At 40.9% G+C, this 15302-nt stretch overlaps 1 protein-coding gene across 1 annotated transcript in view; it reads right to left on the bottom strand.

The window, feature by feature from the left end:
* The window catches only part of LOC102967365 (aryl hydrocarbon receptor-like), a 55508-nt gene that overhangs the window by 21325 nt on the left and 18881 nt on the right, over positions 1 to 15302 (bottom strand). Inside the window, exon 3 of the mRNA XM_007075716.3 lies at positions 1885 to 1974. Within this exon, the coding sequence (XP_007075778.2) occupies positions 1885 to 1974 (90 nt within the window). The remainder of the gene's footprint in view (positions 1 to 1884; positions 1975 to 15302) is intronic.

Below are 15302 nucleotides of genomic sequence, written 5' to 3'. Positions count from 1 at the left end.
ACGAGAGTTGTCCTGGCAGATGGCAGAGAAAGGGACAAAAAGGCTGAGGGAAATGGGTGTGGTGGAATGAATGCAATTCATCAGTTCAGAAGACCCACCAGAGATTGCATACCATGGGAGAGCCCAGGGACATACCACACACCAAGGCCTACAGGAGTGCACTACTGGAGGGCCACCATCATAAGAAATTTGGTAGTAAGGTGACTGTTCTTTTCAGGTCAGGGCTGATGGTAGGAGAGGAAGACACTGGGGTGGGCTCATGAATGTCCATTGGGATGATGGAGCCCTGAAGTAAGAGAGGTCAGATGGCAGCAATTACTGACCAAGCCTGTAGGCTTCAATTACAGTGGTGGCCAGCAAGGTAGAAGAAATAATCAAGGGGGCTTGGACCATAGGGAGTTGTGGAGATGGTTAATAGAGCATGGCATCCCAAGGGGCAAAAGAGATGGGCAGCCAACAACGATGCTGCTTAACATCTACAATTAAAGGCAACAAAGGAGGGTCAGTAGGCTGGGGGCTGTTACCTTGATGAAAAATGACAATCCTTTGCTCAGTTTCTGGGACCTGAGACAAATTTCAGATCTGAAATCCACTGGCTGAAGAGGGGGCATGGTCCCTAGGAGGAAGGGCCCTACAATGCCATGGTAAGATATTGACCATACCTTCTATCCAACAGCACCACTGTCCATGACCTCCTTGAGATATGATATTGCATGTGATTTACTATCTTGACTGGAGTCAGTTTGGGGGTAGGTTCAGGTAGTTTCAGGTAGTTTCAGGGGTTTCCCCTTGGCATTTTATATTTTGATATATCTCACTCCATGAGCCAAGGACCCAGTCTGGGGGTTACACCAGCTGTCAACTAGATTGATTCCAATTACATGCTTATGGAATGGGTAAATGACCACTGGGTGGGTCCTGACACTTTGTGGGTTTGCTGTGAGCCAGACTTTAGCTGGCACTTCAGGTATTATCTGGCCCCCATGGACCTTCACCCTGATGTGAGGACCATGACGGCACTGGATACCGGGACTCAGACCCCTCAGTAGTGAAGGTTTGCATCACACCTCTAGCTAAGCCATCAAGATGTGCTGAGGTGATGGCTGAGGGTGAGAAGAATTCAGAATGGAGAGCAGAGGAGTTCCAGGTGCTACCCTGAGACCAGCTGGAGTTTGTCCCACTCACCTCTCTTTTTTGAGGTTCCCCCAGGGAGAGAGGCTCATAGGAACCAAGGAGGATTTGCTCCGCAAACCCTGGTGGAGGAGTAGACTTGTGAAGCACAAGAAGTGAGTGTGATGGCCATGATAATGTGCCTCTTAGGTTTCTGACTGAGGTTATTGTAAGGTTGCCTCTCTTTGATGTACCACTTGTTTGTGCTGGGGCCACAATTCCTACGGATTGCCCCCAGCCAGTGACTGAGCATGATAGGGACACCAAGGCAGGCCTGTTCCTGGGAGAAGAGGAGCTTGCCTGCCGCATGACTTTGGATTGAGGAGGTCCCACTGGCCCTGCACTGCAGTAGAAGACTCTTCCACCCACCCCCGTTCCTTCCTGGTCTCTTGCCCAAGGGACAGACCTGCTTTCCCCAACCCCTGCTCCCTCTTGGGTCCTCCCAGGATTTTCTCCTGAGAAATCTCTTGTTCATCTCATCCTACCTTGGCATCTGCTTCTCAGAGGATATGGGTTACCATGCCCTCCACTGGATGAAAGAAGCCAGTGCTCTAGGAAGGCTCAGTCAAAGACATATGACGTACATGTGTGGGACTGAGATGGAGACCCAGGTCTTCAAAGTTCCATTACAGCCCCATGTAGACAAGCATTACATGGCCCTGCCTCACCCCCTAGATTTGCCAAACTCTTCAACTGAAAAATAAAACCACTCACTTGATGAAATCCCAAGTAGTCCTGGACCGTGGGAGAGACGTATAAAACATAGCCATCCTCTGTAACTGCCATGAGGAAGCCGTTGAGGGCCTGGGGAGAGGCAGAGAAGAGTTAGTTCAGATTTTTCCTCATTTCTGTCTTGTGGAGCTCCCAAGGGCTGGGATCAGGGTTGTTAGGTGTTTCTGTGAGCTTTCTTTTGGTGCCACTCATACCCTGAATGGTCACTTTTAAAGCAGGGCCTGGGATATCTGGTTACAAATATCTGCTCACTCATGCCAGCTCCCAAAAGAAGGCACAGTGTGTGTGTGTGTGTGTGTGTGTGTGTGTGTGTGTGTGTGAGGCATCAAAGTAGAGCCAAATTCCAGCTTCAGTCTATTGAGAACACTGCAAACTGAATTAAACAAATACACATGCACATGGGCTGTTTTCCCCTCTGCATCTCTGTTGTGGGTCCCACCCTTTGGTTACACAAATCCATTGAAGTCTTCTCATCTGTAGTGGACGAAAAAACTGCTTGTTGTCTATCAGCTGAGGCTGCATGTTGGTCTCACCCCAACAGGTGGCTAAAAAAAGTGCTTATTGATCCTCCAACCCCTTCTGGGAGCCACCCTATTAGAAACTTGCAAAGTATACATTTTTAACCATTTCCTCAGCAGATCCTAAGGAGGCATCCAATCTTAGGACATGGTTTTGGTTGTGACTGAGATGCATTTTAATTTTAAGCTTTCAGTTGGAAACATTTTTCTATACTTATGTCAGGGAAACATATACCTGTAGTTTAAAGCCACTCCCCATCCCCAACATTTCCAGGTACAAATTACAAACAAATGCTCATTAGGAAAACTGTATTTATTCAGCGGTATTTATTGAACACACATGTTCCCAAATCTAAGCCCAAGCCAAATGTGACAAACAGCCATTGACCTCCAGGAGAAAAGAATTTACATGGGAGACAGGCTCAGTGGGGAGCACAGAGAACAAACAACACAATGCAGCCTGCTGTGCACTTCACAGCAAGATGTAGGGGCTTTGGGGGTCTAGAGTTCACAGAGGAAGGTGGGATCTGGGCCCTGGCAAGAAGCCGGAGCTTGGCCTCAAGACTGCAGGTGGTTTAGCTTGAAGGAAAAGAGCATTCCTGGGATGGGGTGTTGGGGGGGCGCGGAAGGACGTATGTGCCAAGTTTAAGGTGCTGAGTGACTTCCATGTACTGACCATAGAAGAGAGTGTAAGAAGGTGAGTATCAAAATCTTATCAGAAGTTATTTATGGTGGTGTGATTTTTGCCTATCTTTATAATTTTCAAATATGAATAAGCTCATTTTTTTAAAGAATATGAACACATGAGCTTGTGGATGGGAAGAGATGTGCCTGGAAGAGGCACTAACCTTGTGTGGTGGGAATAGACAGGACTTCACAACATTCCATCTCAAAATATCCCATTTTGCCTGCTGTCTGGTCCCCATGGTGGGGACTCTGAGAACCCTGCATGCCTTGGGAAGAGGTGATTTAACAAAAAAATGGAGGACTCTTCCTGACATTTTTGTTTCAAAGGCCAAGTTCTCAGGCATCAACAAAGGAAAGACTTAATGGGTCAGTCAAGACAAGAGCCTGGCCAGTGCTGGGTGACAGGACATCAGCACAGCTCCCTGCCCATGAGACTTGAGAGGGCCTCCAGTCTATGTGAGTAAAGATTCAAGAGAGAAGTGAAGAGAGCTTATATGCTGGGAGGTCCTGAGAAAGCTCAGGAGGGTGGGCATGAGGGCTGTTCTCCCCCATGGAGGATGGCAGAAACCCCAGATAGATTTGAGGTTTGAGGGGCTTTAGAGAAAATATTTTTTATGTTTCTGCACACTTAGGGGTTCTGAGGAAACCTTACTGAGACCTGGGAACATGGGGTCATCCTGGGTTGTAAAAATGTAGACAATGGTCTTATTGTTACCCTAGAAAAGCTTATTTACATTGCAAATGGTTAGAGTAATAACTCATGAACCTTTCCAAGGGTTTTATCCTTCTTTTCAGGAGGGGAGGGTAACAGCTTGTGTTTAATTTTTTTTCTATTTTTTAAAAATTTGATTTAATTAGTTTATATCCAAGTTAGCATATAGTGTAACAGTGATTTCAGGAGTATATTCCTTAATGCCTCTTACCCATTTAGTCCACCCCCCCCCACAACCCCTCCTGCAACCCTGTGTTCATTCTCCATATTTAAGAGTCTCTTATGTTTTGTCCCCCTCCCTGTTTTTATATTATTTTTGCTTCCCTTCCCTTCCCTTATAAAGTCCTCATATGAGTGAAATCATATGATATTTGTCTTTCTCTGACTGACTAATTTCATTTAGCATAATACCCTCCAGTTCCATCCATGTACTTGCAAATGGCAAGATTTCATTCTTTTTGATTGCTGAGTACTACTCCGTTGTATATATATATACCACATCTTCTTTATCCATTCATCCATTGATGGACATTTGGGCTCTTTCCATACTTTGGCTATTGTTGATAGTGCTGCTATAAACATTGGGGTGCATGTGTCCCTTCGAAACAGCATACCTGTATCCCTTGGATAAATACCTAGTAGTGCAATTGCTGGGTTGTAGGGTAGTTCTATTTTTAATTTTTTGCATTCCCACAGGCAGTGCAAACATCTTTGCCAACAACTGTTGTTGCTGGAGTTAATGTTAGCCATTCTGACAGGTGTGAGGCGGTATCTCATTGTGGTTTTGATTTTTATTTTCTTGGTGGCGAATGATGTTGATCATTTTTTCGTTGTCGGTTGGCCATCTGGATGTCTTCTTTGGAGAAGTGTCTGTTCATGCCTTTTGCCCATTTCTCCACTGGATTATTTGTTTTTTGGGTGTTGAGTTTGTTAAGTTCTTTATAGATTTTGGACACTAACCGTTTATCTGATATGTTGTTTGCAAATATCTTTTCCCATTCCGTCGGCTGCCTTTTAGTTTTGTTGATTGTTTCCTTCACTGTGCAGAAGCTTTTTATTTTGATGAGGTCCCAATAGTTCATTTTTGCTTTTGTAAGAAGTTGCTGTGGCCAAGATAAAAGAGGTTTTTGCCTGCTTTCTCCTCGAGGATTGTGATGGCCTCCTGTCTTACATTTAGGTCTTTCATCCATTTTGAGTTTATTTTTGTGTATGGTATAAGAAAGTGGTTCAGGTTCATTTTTCTGCATGTCACAGTCCAGTTTCCCCAGCACCACTTGCTGAAGAGACTGTCTTTATTCCATTGGATATTCTTTCCTGCTTTGTTAAAGATTAGTTGGCCATATGTTTGTGGGTCCGTTTCTGGGCTCTCTATTCTGTTCCATTGATCTGAGTGTCTTTTGTGCCAGTACCATACTGTCTTGATGATTACAACTGTGTAGTATAGGTCGAAGTCCGGGATTGTGATGCCTCCTGCTTTGGTTTTCTTTTTCAAGATTGCTTTGGCTATTTGGGGTCTTTCCTGGTTCCATACAAATTCTAGGATTGTTTGTTGTAGCTCTGTGAACAATGCTGGTGTTATTTTGATAGGGATTGCACTGAATATGTAGATTGCTTTGGGTAGTATTGACATTATAACAATATTTGTTCTTCCTATCCAGGAGCATGGAATATTTTTCCATTTTTTTGTGTCTTCTTCAATTTCTTTCATAAGTTTTCTATAGTTTTCAGTGTATAGGTTTTTCACCTCTTTGGTTAGATTTATTCCTAGATATTTTATGGTTTTTGGTGCAATTGTAAATGGGATCGATTCCTTGATTTCTCTTTCTGTTGCTTCATTGTTGGTGTATAGGAATGCAACCGATTTGTGTACATTGATTTTATATCCTGCAACTTTGCTGAATTCATGGATCAGTTCTAGCAATTTTTTGGTGGAATCTTTTGGGTTTTCCATGCAGAGTATCATGTCATCTGTGAAGAGTGAAAGTTTTACCTCCTCCTGGCTGATTTGGATGCCTTTTATTTCTTTGTGTTGTCTGACTGCAGAGGCTAAGACTTCCAATACTATGTTGAATAACAGTGGTGAGAATGGACATCCTTGTCTTGTTCCTGACCTTAGGGAGAAAGCTCTCAGTTTTTCCCCATTGAGGATGATATTAGCGTTGGGTTATTCATATATGGCTTTTATGACCTCCAGGTATGATCCTTCTATCCCTACTTTCTTGAGGGTTTTTATCAAGAAACGATGCTGTATTTTGTCAAATGCTTTCTCTGCATCTGTTGAGAGGATCATGTGGTTCTTGTCCTTTCTTTATTGATGTGATGAATCACACTGATTGTTTTGTAGATATTGAACCAGCCCTGCATCCCAGGTATAAATCCCACTTGGTCATGGTGAATACTTGTTTTAACGTATTGTTGGATCTGGTTGGCTAATATCTTGTTGAGGATTTTTGCATCCATGTTCATCAGGGAAATTGGTCTATAGTTCTCCTTTTTAGTGGGGTCTCTGTCTGGTTTTGGAATCAAGATAATGTTGGCTTCATAGAAAGAGTTTGGAAGTTTTCCTTCCATTTCTACTTTTTGGAACACCTTCAAGAGAATAGGTGTTAACTCTTCCTTAAATGTTTGGTAGAATTCCCGTTGAAAGCCATCTTGCCCTGGACTCTTGTTTTGGGGAGATTTTTGATTATTAATTCGATTTCCTTACTGGTTATGGGTCTGTTCAAATTTTCTATTTCTTCCTGTTTCTGTTTTGGTAGTGTATATGTTTCTAGGAATTTGTCCATTTCTTCCAGAATGCCCATCTTATTGGCGTATAATTGCTCTAATATTCTCTTATTATTGTTTTTATTTCTGCTGCGTTGGTTGTGATCTCTCCTCTTTAATTCTTGATTCTATTTACTTGGGTCCTTTCCTTTTTCTTTTTGATCAAACTGGCTAGTGGTTTATCAATTTTGTTAATTCTTTCAAAGAACCAGCTTCTGGTTTCATTGATCTGTTCTACTGTGTTTTTGGTTTTGATAGCATTAATTTCTGCTCTGATCTTTATTATTTCCTGTCTTCTGCTGGTTTTGGGTGTTATTTGCTGTTCATTTTCCAGCTCTTTAAGGTGTAAGGTTAGGTTGTGTATCTGAGACCTTTCTTCCTTCTTTAGGAAGGTGTGGATTGCTATATAGTTTCCTCTTATGACTGCCTTTGCTGCGTCCCAGAGGTTTTGGGCTGTGGTGTTATCCTTTTCATCGGCTTCCATGTACTTTTTAATTTCCTCTTTAACTTCTTGGTTAGCCCATTTGTTCTTTAGTAGGATGTTCTTCAGTCTCCAAGTATTTGTTACCTTTCCAAATTTTTTCTGGTGGTTGATTTCGAGTTTCATAGTGTTGTAGTCTGAAAATATGCACGGTATGATCTCAATCTTTTGTACTTACTTAGCGCTGATTTGTGTCCCAGTATGTGGTCTATTCTGGAGAATGTTCCATGTGCACTGGAGAAGAATGTATATTCTGCTGCTTTAGGATGAAATGTTCTGAATATATCTGTTAAGTCCATCTGGTCCAGTGTGTCACTCAAAGCCATTGTTTCCTTGTTGATTTTCTAATTAGATGATCTGTCCATTGCTGTTAGTGGGGTGTTGAAGTCCCCTAGTATTATGGTATTATTATCAATGAGTTTATGTTTGTAATTAATTGATTTATATATTTGAGTGCTTCCACATTATAGCATAAATGTTTATAATTGTTAGTTCTTCTTCGTGGATAAGCCCCTAATTATGATATAATGCCCTTTTCATCTCTTGTTACAGTCTTTATTTTAAAGTCTAGATTGTCTGATATAAGTATGGCTACTCTGGCTTTCTTTTGTTGACAATTAGCGTGATAGATGGTTCTCCATCCCCTTACTTTCAATCTGAAGGTGTCTTTAGGTCTGAAGTGGGTCTCTTGTAAACAGCATATAGATGGATCTTGTTTTCTTATCCATTTGGTTACCATATGTAATGATTTTGATTGGAGGGTTTAGTCCATTGATGTTTAGAGTGAGTACTGAAAGATTTGAATTTATTGCCATTATGTTGTTTGTATGGTTGGAGTCTGGGGTGTTCTCTGGTCCTTTCTAGTGTTTGTTGTTTTCGGTATTTATGTATGTATGTATGTATGTATGTATGTATTTTTTCCTCTTTTCTCCCCTCAGAGAGTCCCCCTTAAAATTTCTTGTAAGTCTCGTTTACTGGTTATAAACTCCTTAAATTTTGTTTGTCTGGGAAACTTTTAATCTCTCCTTCTATTTTGAATGGCAGTCTTGCTGGATAAAGAATTCTTGGCTGCATATTTTTCTGATTCAGCATATTGAATATATCCTGCCACTCCCTTCTGGCCTGCCAAGTTTCTGTGGATAGGTCTGCTGCAAACCTGATCTGTTTTCCCTTGTAGGTTAAGGGAAAAAAGAACTTTTTTTCCCTTGCTGCTTTCATGATTCTTTCCTTGCCTGAGTATTTTGTGAATTTGACTATGATATGCCTTGTTGATGGTTGGTTTTTGTTGAATCTCATAGGAGTCCCCTGTGCTTCCTGGATTTTGATGTCTGTGTCTTTTCCCAGGTTAGGAAAGTTTTCCACTGTGATTTGCCCATGTAACACTTCTACCCCTTTTTCTCTCTCTTCATCTTCTGGGACCCCTATGATTCTGATGTTGTTCCTTTTAAATGAGTCACTGATTTCTCTAATTCTTTTTTTTTTTTTTTTTTTAATTTTTTTTTTTTCAACGTTTTTTATTTATTTTTGGGACAGAGAGAGACAGAGCATGAACGGGGGAGGGGCAGAGAGAGAGGGAGACACAGAATCGGAAACAGGCTCCAGGCTCCGAGCCATCAGCCCAGAGCCTGACGCGGGGCTCGAACTCACGGACCGTGAGATCATGACCTGGCTGAAGTCGGACGCTCAACCAACTGCGCCACCCAGGCACCCCTGATTTCTCTAATTCTTAAATCGTGCTCTTTTGCTATAGTCTCCCTCTTTTATTCTGTGTCATTATTCTCCATAAGTTTGTCCTCTATATCGCTGATTCACTGCTCTGCCTCATCTATCCTTGCCGCCATGGTATCCATTCGAGATTGTAGCTCAGTTATAGCATTTTTTATTTCATCCTGACTAGCGTTTACTTCTTTTATCTCCTCAGAGAGGGATTCTAATCCATTTTCGACTCCAGCTAGTGTTCTTATTATGTGATTCTAAATTCTGGTTCAGGGGCACCTGCGTGGCTCAGTTGGTTAAGCATCTGACTTCAGCTCAGGTCATGATCTTGCCATCCGTGAGTTCGAGCCCCACGTCGGGCTCTGTGCTGACAGCTCGGAGCCTGGAGCCTGTTTCAGAATCTGTGTCTCCCTCTCTCTCTGCCCCTCTCCTGCTCATGCTCTGTCTCTCTGTGAAAAATGAATAAACCTTAAAAACAATTTAAATTCTGGTTTAGACATCTTGCTTGTATCTGTGTTAGTTAAGTCCCTGGCTGTCATTTCTTCCTGCTCTTTCTTTTGGGGTGAATTCCTTCATTTCATCATCTTGAAGGAAGAAAAGGAATTAATGAGGTAAAAAAATAAAAAAAATTAAAATAAAAAAATTAACAACAACAACAACAACAACAACACACACACAAATCAAATAAATGATGCTAGATCCTAGGTGTGTTTTGGTCTGGGTGTTGAAAGGGGCATGATAGATTAGAGAAAAAAGGGGAAGAAAAAAAAAGGAAATTGTCTGAAAATTTGAAAAAATGAATACACTGAAATAGAATAAAATGAAATGATGGAAGTAAAATAGAATTTGAAAAATTTACATAAAATAAAGTTGAAAAACATTAAAAATATTTTAATAAAAATTGAAAATAAAGACAGATTATTTCTTTCTGTATTCAAGAAAAAGAAAAGAAACGAAAAAGAGAGGAAAAAAAAGAAAATTGAATAGGTGGACCAGCGAACAGACTGAAATACGATTGAAATTACTTGGTTTTCCATAGAAGTCAAACCATGAAGCGCATTGTAGTCTGTAAACTAAGCAGGTGGAGAGACTTGTGTTCCTGAAGAGCAAGGTTGGCCCAGTTAGGCAGGGCTTAGTGTAATGGCTCCATCCTCCATTAGTTTTTGCTGCTTAGCTTAATGGGGTGGATTGTTGTGGTGCTTGTAGGTGGTGTATGCACATGTGCAGGAACGGTGAAAATGGTGTCACTCAGCTACCAGGTCTCTAGTATTGGAACTCTGTTCTCTCTGATCAGCAGTTGTGCACCCATCCTTTGTCTCCGGCTTCTGTCCACTCCCCACGTTTACACTGTCTGTGACCAAGCCCCAGGCAGCACCTCCCTCCTGGATTTTATCTCAGATGTAGCTATGTTTGCTGACCCCTCACTTCTGAGGGACTGTGGCTTTGACCTGTTCTGACCCTCTATGGAGTGTCTCACCAAGCAATGGCCGGGTGCTGGCTGCACCCAGGAACGTTCGCAGGACCAAGCTGCTGCCGATGCCCAGAGACTGCGGCTGGGTGCCAGCCTGCCCCAGAAAAAGTTCATGCGATCATGTATCAGCAGCGTTTCAGGGATTATGGAAAATCACAACACACATCTGGCACCAGGCTTCACCCTTAATGACCTTGTTCCAGCACCAGCAAATGTGGTTGTTCTTCTGGGTCCACTTGGGTCTTTGCCTGTGTGGGGGCCACACAGCCTCTACCAGATGTCCTCCCAACAGGGGAACTGCCTTTCCCCTTGTGGCCTGAAGACCCCTGGACTCCACTCTGCTCCTGGGGGTTCGTCCTTCTCACCAGAGCACCTCCAGGTATTGAGCTGCGGAGTTTCAGACTGCGCCCCACCTGTTTATAGAGTCTTAAAGGAGTTTAAACACTCTCCTTTCTCCTTTCTCCTTCATTAGTTCAGTCCCTGCGGCTGTTTACACTTTTCCACTTTCTCTCCAACTGCTTTTGCGGTGGGGGGGGGGTGCTTTTCCCATATTCTCCCCCACTGTTTCCATTCTCTCTCCACAAGCAAAAACAGCTCCCTGCCCTCTGTGGCTTCTCTCTCCCCCAGTTCACCTCTCCACACCATGTACCTTCTGAGTTCTGTGGTTCTGGTTGTGCAGATTGTTGTGTTAATCCTCAAATCAGTTTTCTAGTGTGCAGGATGGTTTAGTGTTGGTCTGGCTGTATTTCATGGAGGCAAGATGCAAAAAAACCTTCCATGCTCTTCCGCCATCTTGGCTCCTCCCAACAGCTTGTGTTTAAATGCCTAAATCAGTATTTTTGCATTCCTTGCCCATAATACAGGCTCAAAAGAGTAGAGTAAACTCCACTTTTATCTCATTGCCTAAGAGCAAGGAATGGGGGCTCAGGAGAACCACATGATTATTGTTTGCTTGTAAGTAAATAATAGTTAATGTGTTCTGCTCCAGAAACCTCATGTATGCATTCAGGATTGTGGAAATAAAGGAACACCAACCAAATGAGAAAAGCAGAGGCTATTTATTCAGAGCTTGCTGCAGCAAGGGAGTCAGCCATGGTCACTTGAGTTTTAGCAGAGACTCAAAGGCAGAGAGAGGAGTAGGAAAGCTTCCTAGTGGAGAAAAGGGATGGCTTTAGATGGGGCTTGTTTGGAGGCTGTTCACATGGGGAAGCTGGAGATGCCTAACTAGAGGCAGGGCCTACTATGTGACTGGTCAGGGGAGCATTTGGCTTTCTTTCATTGGTTGTAAGTTAGAAGGAGGGAGAACAATTAGGGAAGCTGTCAGTTATTCATCAAGTCCTGGCCATTCTGGGCCAATTGTTACAGAAATCATTGTCCTGCTTCCTGAATGCTACTAGAGATAGCAGTCTGATTTTCTATAAGTCTTACTGAAAGTAGGCTTGCTTCTGGGATAAATGTTTATTTTAGACAAGGGTTTGGTTTCCTGGGAAGGCTGCTGTAGGTTGTGAGTCAAAGTTCTATTTTTACATATGTCCTGAGCATTGTCTGTTTGTATATTCAGTCTCCTAGGATAAGTGTAATAGGGTTAATGAAAGAGTAAAAGTCTCTCTTCCTGGGTAAGATCTAAGAAGTGATTATTTGGTGAGTCTAGCCAGAGGATTCCTGTGACCTGTCACAGTGTTTTCTCAGTCCAGAGAGGGTAGGAGAACATAAATTATCCTGAACCTTGAGGAGACTAGTGGTCAGGAATAAGGAAGCCAGAAGGGACTGCATGGATGCATGTCCAGAGAACAGGAGGGAACAGGAGCCCTCAGAAGTTGCCGGCATAGACAACTCTGATGAGATACCTTCCACCCCTCAAACTTTAATGCTATGCATGTCCCCATGCACTTAGATCAACTTCAAGAAAGAGAATAGGGAATTCATGAACTGACAGAGGCTTCAAGTATTAAGTTTTAGAAAACCAGAGGGAGCTATGGTTCTTGCACACCTCAGTTTGTGACCTGAGATAGTCATTCACACTCATAATGATGATGATGATGATGATGATGATGATGATGACGACGACGACAATGGTAATAGCAATGCTGCTGGAGAACATCACATTCTCCTTTCTCCTTATTACAGTGTTACTATATAATCATATCTATCATTGTTTTGGTTACTTTCCATCTACTCTCAAACTCTTTACTCTTCTCACAATTCATGGAGTTCAAGTGGGCAAATTATAAACCTCTTAACAGTCAACTTTCTGCCTCCTCTATGTCTGTGCCCTCACTTTTTCCCACTTTACATTCATGACCATGGATCTTAAAGGACCTCTGATGCTACTTAAAAGTCCTGTTAGGTTCTCTGTTCCATTCACTCTTTCATTCTCTTAGGTGACTATTTCACACCTTTCCTCTCTTCTCAAATCTCCAATACCTCTTTTCCTGTCTCACTCTCTGTCTTGCTTCCTGTTGCACTGAAAATAAAAAGCAATTAGAATAAAATGACAAGATCCCCCCCCTTCCTGTCTACTTTTATTTGGGTCTATATTCTTTGCATTCCCCTTGTTACAGTGGGCAAACTCTTCATCTTCCAAGCCAAGCCCAACCTTTCCACACACTGCTACACTAGATCCTACCCACACTTTCTCAGGCAGTTCTAAATAATACAAAAATATGTCTTAATACTCTGTTATTTCTATGGAATGGGAAAAGGGAAATTCAAACAATTAAGCAGTTCTTATATAGGAGATGTGAGAACAATGCAGATTATAAATGTGGTATTTAAAAATAACTCTAGACATTTTTCAAGTAAATAAAGGGTGACAGTTTAGGAAAAATAAAATAACATACTTCTGTCCTGTCTTACAGGATCAACATATAATACCCAGCAGAGGGCTGCCTTAATTTATGAACTTAAAAAAAAACTCTGACTATCCTATTTCTCCTTGGAAGTAGTATTAAGTGGCACCAATCTGCGTACAACCCTTTTGTTTTTAAACTGATGTATAAACACACAGAGAAATGCACACACATTAAGTGTATAGTTTGATGAGTTTTTGGCAAATGCATTCATTTTCCTTACCCAGATATAGAATATTTCCACAATCCCAGAAAGTTCACTCGTGACTCTTTTCTAGTCAGTCTCTACCTCTCTTCATTCCTAATGAGGTGCCCACTATTGTGATTTCTATCAACATATATTAGTGTTGCATGTTTTCTAATTTCATATAAATGGGTATAGTATATGTTCTTATGTCTGCTTTTTTCATTCGACATAAGGTTTTTGGAGGCTTATGCATGTTGAATGTATCAGTGATTCCTTCTTATTGTTGAGTAGTATTCCATTACACAAACATTCCATAATTTGTTTTTCCATTCTCCTGGTTTATAAAAATGTGATTATGATGATTTGATTATGATTGATTATAATTTGGGTTCTTTTGTATTTATCTTGCTTCAATTTAATTGTGTCCTTATGGCTCTGTGGGTTGATATTTTTCATCAAAGTTGGAAAAATTTCAACCATTATTTATTCAAATATTTTTTCTACACAATCTTTTCCTGTCTTCATTTCTTTTGTAACTCCAATTGCATGTATACTAGACGGCTTTTTAGTGTTCCAGAAGTTACTGAGACAATTTTAATTTTCTTCTATATTTTTTATGATTCAATGAGGATGCTTGCCATTGACTTGTCTTAAAATTCACTTACCTTTCTTCTGCTGAATATAATCTGTTGTGAGTCCATCAAGTCATTTTCTATTTAGATATGCTATGTTTTCAGTTCTAGAATTTCTATCTGGTTCTTTTTTATAGTTTCTATTTTTTTTTATATTCTTATGTTACTTTTTATGTCCATCTTTCCTTTTAAATCACTGAGCATATTTACAATAGCTATTTCAAAGTGTTCATCTGTGAATTGCAGCTTTGGTGTCATATCTAGATTTGTGTCTTACTTTTTATTCTTAATTATGGGTCATATTTCTGTTTCCTTGTATGTCTAGCAGTTTTTGACTCCATGCTGGAAATTATGATGCTACTTTAAAAAATGTTGATTCCAGACCTTCTGAAAGATGTGAAGTGATATCTCATGGTAGTTTTGATTTGTAGTTCCCTGATTATGAGCCGTGTTGAATGTATCTGTTGGCCATCTGCTTGTCTTCTTTGGAAAAATGTCTATTCATGTCTTCTGTCCATTTCTTAACTGGATTAGTCATTTTTTGGGTCTTGACTTTGATAAATCTTTATATATTTTGGATACTTGCTAACTATTTATCAGATAGGTCATTTGCAGTGATCTCATAACATTCCATAGGTTGCCTTTCAGTTTTGTTGGTTGTTTTCTTCACTGTGCAGAAGCTTTTATATTGATGAACTCCCAATAGTTTATGTTTTCTTTTGTTTGCCTTGCTTCAGGATACATATCTAGAAAAAAGTTGCCAAAGATGTCAAAGAAGTTACTGCCTGTGCTTTCTTCTAGGATTTTTATGGTTTCAGGTCTCAGGTCTCACATTTAGGTCTTTCATCCATTTTGAATTTATTTTTGTGTATGGCGTAAGAAAGTGGTCCTGTTTCATTCTTTTGCATGTTGCTATCCTGTTTTCCCAACATCATTTGTTGAAGAGCCTACCTCTTTTCCCATTGGATATTCTTTCCTGAATTGTCAAAGATTAATTGACTGTATAGTTGTGGGCTCATTTCTGGGTTTCTGTTCTGTTCTATTGATCTATGTGTCTATTTTTGTGCCAGTAACATAACTGTTTCATACTATAACTTGAAGTCTAGAATTATACCTCCAGCTTTGCTTTACTTTTTCAAGACTGCTTTGGCTATTCAAGGTCTTTTGTGGTTCCATACAAGTTTTTGGATTGCTTGTTCTAGCTTTGTGAAACATGCTGTTGGTATTTTGATAGGAATTGCATTAAATGTGTAGATTGCTTTGGGTAGTATAGACATTTTAGTGACAATTGTTCTTCCAATCCATGAGCATGGAGTGTCTTTCCATATCTTTGTATCTTCTTCAATTTTTTCATAAGTGTTTATAGTTTTCAGAGTACAGG

Source organism: Panthera tigris, chromosome C2 (assembly GCF_018350195.1).
Source record: "Panthera tigris isolate Pti1 chromosome C2, P.tigris_Pti1_mat1.1, whole genome shotgun sequence".
Classification (NCBI taxonomy): Eukaryota; Metazoa; Chordata; class Mammalia; order Carnivora; family Felidae; genus Panthera; species Panthera tigris.
The sequence above is the reverse complement of the archived record's forward strand: the minus strand, read 5'-3'. Positions and strand labels throughout refer to the sequence as shown.